The 1,938-nt window shown below is 40.2% G+C and overlaps 1 gene segment (V, D, J or C); it reads left to right on the plus strand.

Moving 5' to 3' along the window:
* Positions 1 to 346: 346 nt before the first annotated feature.
* On the plus strand, positions 347 to 1,932 carry LOC103583695. The segment is given in 2 exon segments: positions 347 to 1,011; positions 1,245 to 1,932. Coding segments are annotated over 2 exon segments (366 nt in total).
* The last annotated feature ends 6 nt before the right edge of the window (positions 1,933 to 1,938 follow it).

A 1,938-nucleotide genomic window follows, 5' to 3' on the forward strand; every position in this document is an offset into this window, starting at 1 on the left:
TACAAATTATGTAACTAAAAGGAACATATATGAAATACTAACTAATTCTGAAATTATTCACAACATGACATAATACTGGCAAACATGAAAAGACACACCATGACAAACCTCGTCAGTCGCTGCAGATCCCATTTGCTGTCATTGTAAGGAACAGAGCCCAATGTTGCTAGTCAGTTATTTAATATGTCACATGTGGTGTTACACAAATTTCAGTAACTATATGTAATGTGTGTATTACTAAAATAACAAATAAACATCAAATCTCAGCAATTTTGAACTGTGTGCAGGACAAATACGTAACTATTGATAAAAGTTTTCTATTCAACTTTCAATACCAGAACTCTTTAATTTTATTTTTCCCAGTCCTACTTAGCATAGTCAATGAATGGGTAGCCCAAGGCAGCATGTGTGGGAACTGTGAATATCCCAGTTACACAGTTTTATTTTTTAAAATTCCATTTAACAAATTATGTAACCAAAAGGAACATATATGAAATATTAAATAATTCTGAAATTATTCACAATGAAAAAGGCGTTTCTTCTCAAGGACTGAGCATCTATCCTGTGAACATCTGCTGGGTCAGATGTTTGATCTAGAAAAGTCTGTGGGGAGGTAATGATTGCTCATCCAGGGGCTGTGTCCAATTTTATCACTTGAAATTTTTATTACTTTAATGAAAGATAGAAATTTAAAGTCTCAAGTATAATTCTCTAAATGACTTTGGGTCATAATGAATATGAGGTAACATACTTCACCAGGCTTTGGAATGGAGAACTGTCTTCCTCTAAAGTAGGAGTTGCCCTTGTTTCCAGGATCTGGATGGAATCTCTGCTCTTCTCTTTTAAACTCTCTGAACCCTCATTGCTCAGCCCCTCCCCTGCTTTGCATGTTCCCTCAGAGCCCCATGAAGAGCATGTGCCCTCAAGGGAAGGCCTGAGGAGCAGCAGGCAGGACACACAGAATGATGGTGCCTGTTCTGCTCCTGGGGCTTCTGGGGCTCTACACCACAGGTGAGAACTTGGGGGTATGTGGGAATGTGGGGAGAGAAAAATTTCTTCACTTTGGAACATTAAAATTGCATTGAAGATCAAACACATATAGTTCAGGAGAATTATTTAAAGTAGGTTTTAGCTGACAGAAACACAGTTTACAAATTCTCACAGTATTAGGATGAAATACAGAAGGGAGGACCCTCAATTTTATTTTATTTTTTCTTTCTTCCTTTTTTTCTTTTTAATCTCAGGTACTTCTGGTGACATTCTGTTGACTCAGTCTCCCTCCTCTCTGTCTGGGGCTTCTGGAGAGAAAATCACCATCACCTGCACAGCCAGTCAAAGTGTCAAGCACACTGGTGGGAAAACCTATCTGAGCTGGTTCCAACAGAAAAGTGGACAAGTTAAGCAACTCATTTACCAAGTTTCCAACTTACAGACTGGAGTCCCATCGCGGTTCAGTGGCAGTGGGTCTGACAGAGATTTCAGCCTCACCATCAGCAGCCTGGAGGCTGAAGATGCCGCTGTCTATTACTGTTGGCAAGGTTCCTATAGTCCTCCACAGTGATACAGCCCATAACACAAACCCCACAGCAGCCCCCTGAGCCTCCATCTGGGCTGCTCCTCCTCCTCTGGCACCTGCTGCTCCTGCTCAGTCACCCTCTCTCTATCTGCAGTTATTTACATTACAGCAAAGCCAAGACCATGCAGCTGTTGAAACTGCCAGTCTGGGTTACAGTCAAAGGCCATCCAGTTGAATCCTTAATAATCTTAGAAGTATTCTCTGTGACTGATAATGCCTTATATTTATTTTCAATTTCAGGCAGGTAGAAAATATCCCTTGTCTTAAAAAAAAATCATTATGAGCCACTATGAGGCATCTGTGTTCTCCACGTGAAGGATAGAAAATAAGATTTTCTAACTTAAACCAAGGCTGAAAAGCAG

The sequence above is a fragment of the Galeopterus variegatus genome, unplaced genomic scaffold, assembly GCF_000696425.1.
Source record: "Galeopterus variegatus unplaced genomic scaffold, G_variegatus-3.0.2 Scaffold26109, whole genome shotgun sequence".
In the NCBI taxonomy this organism is placed as follows: Eukaryota; Metazoa; Chordata; class Mammalia; order Dermoptera; family Cynocephalidae; genus Galeopterus; species Galeopterus variegatus.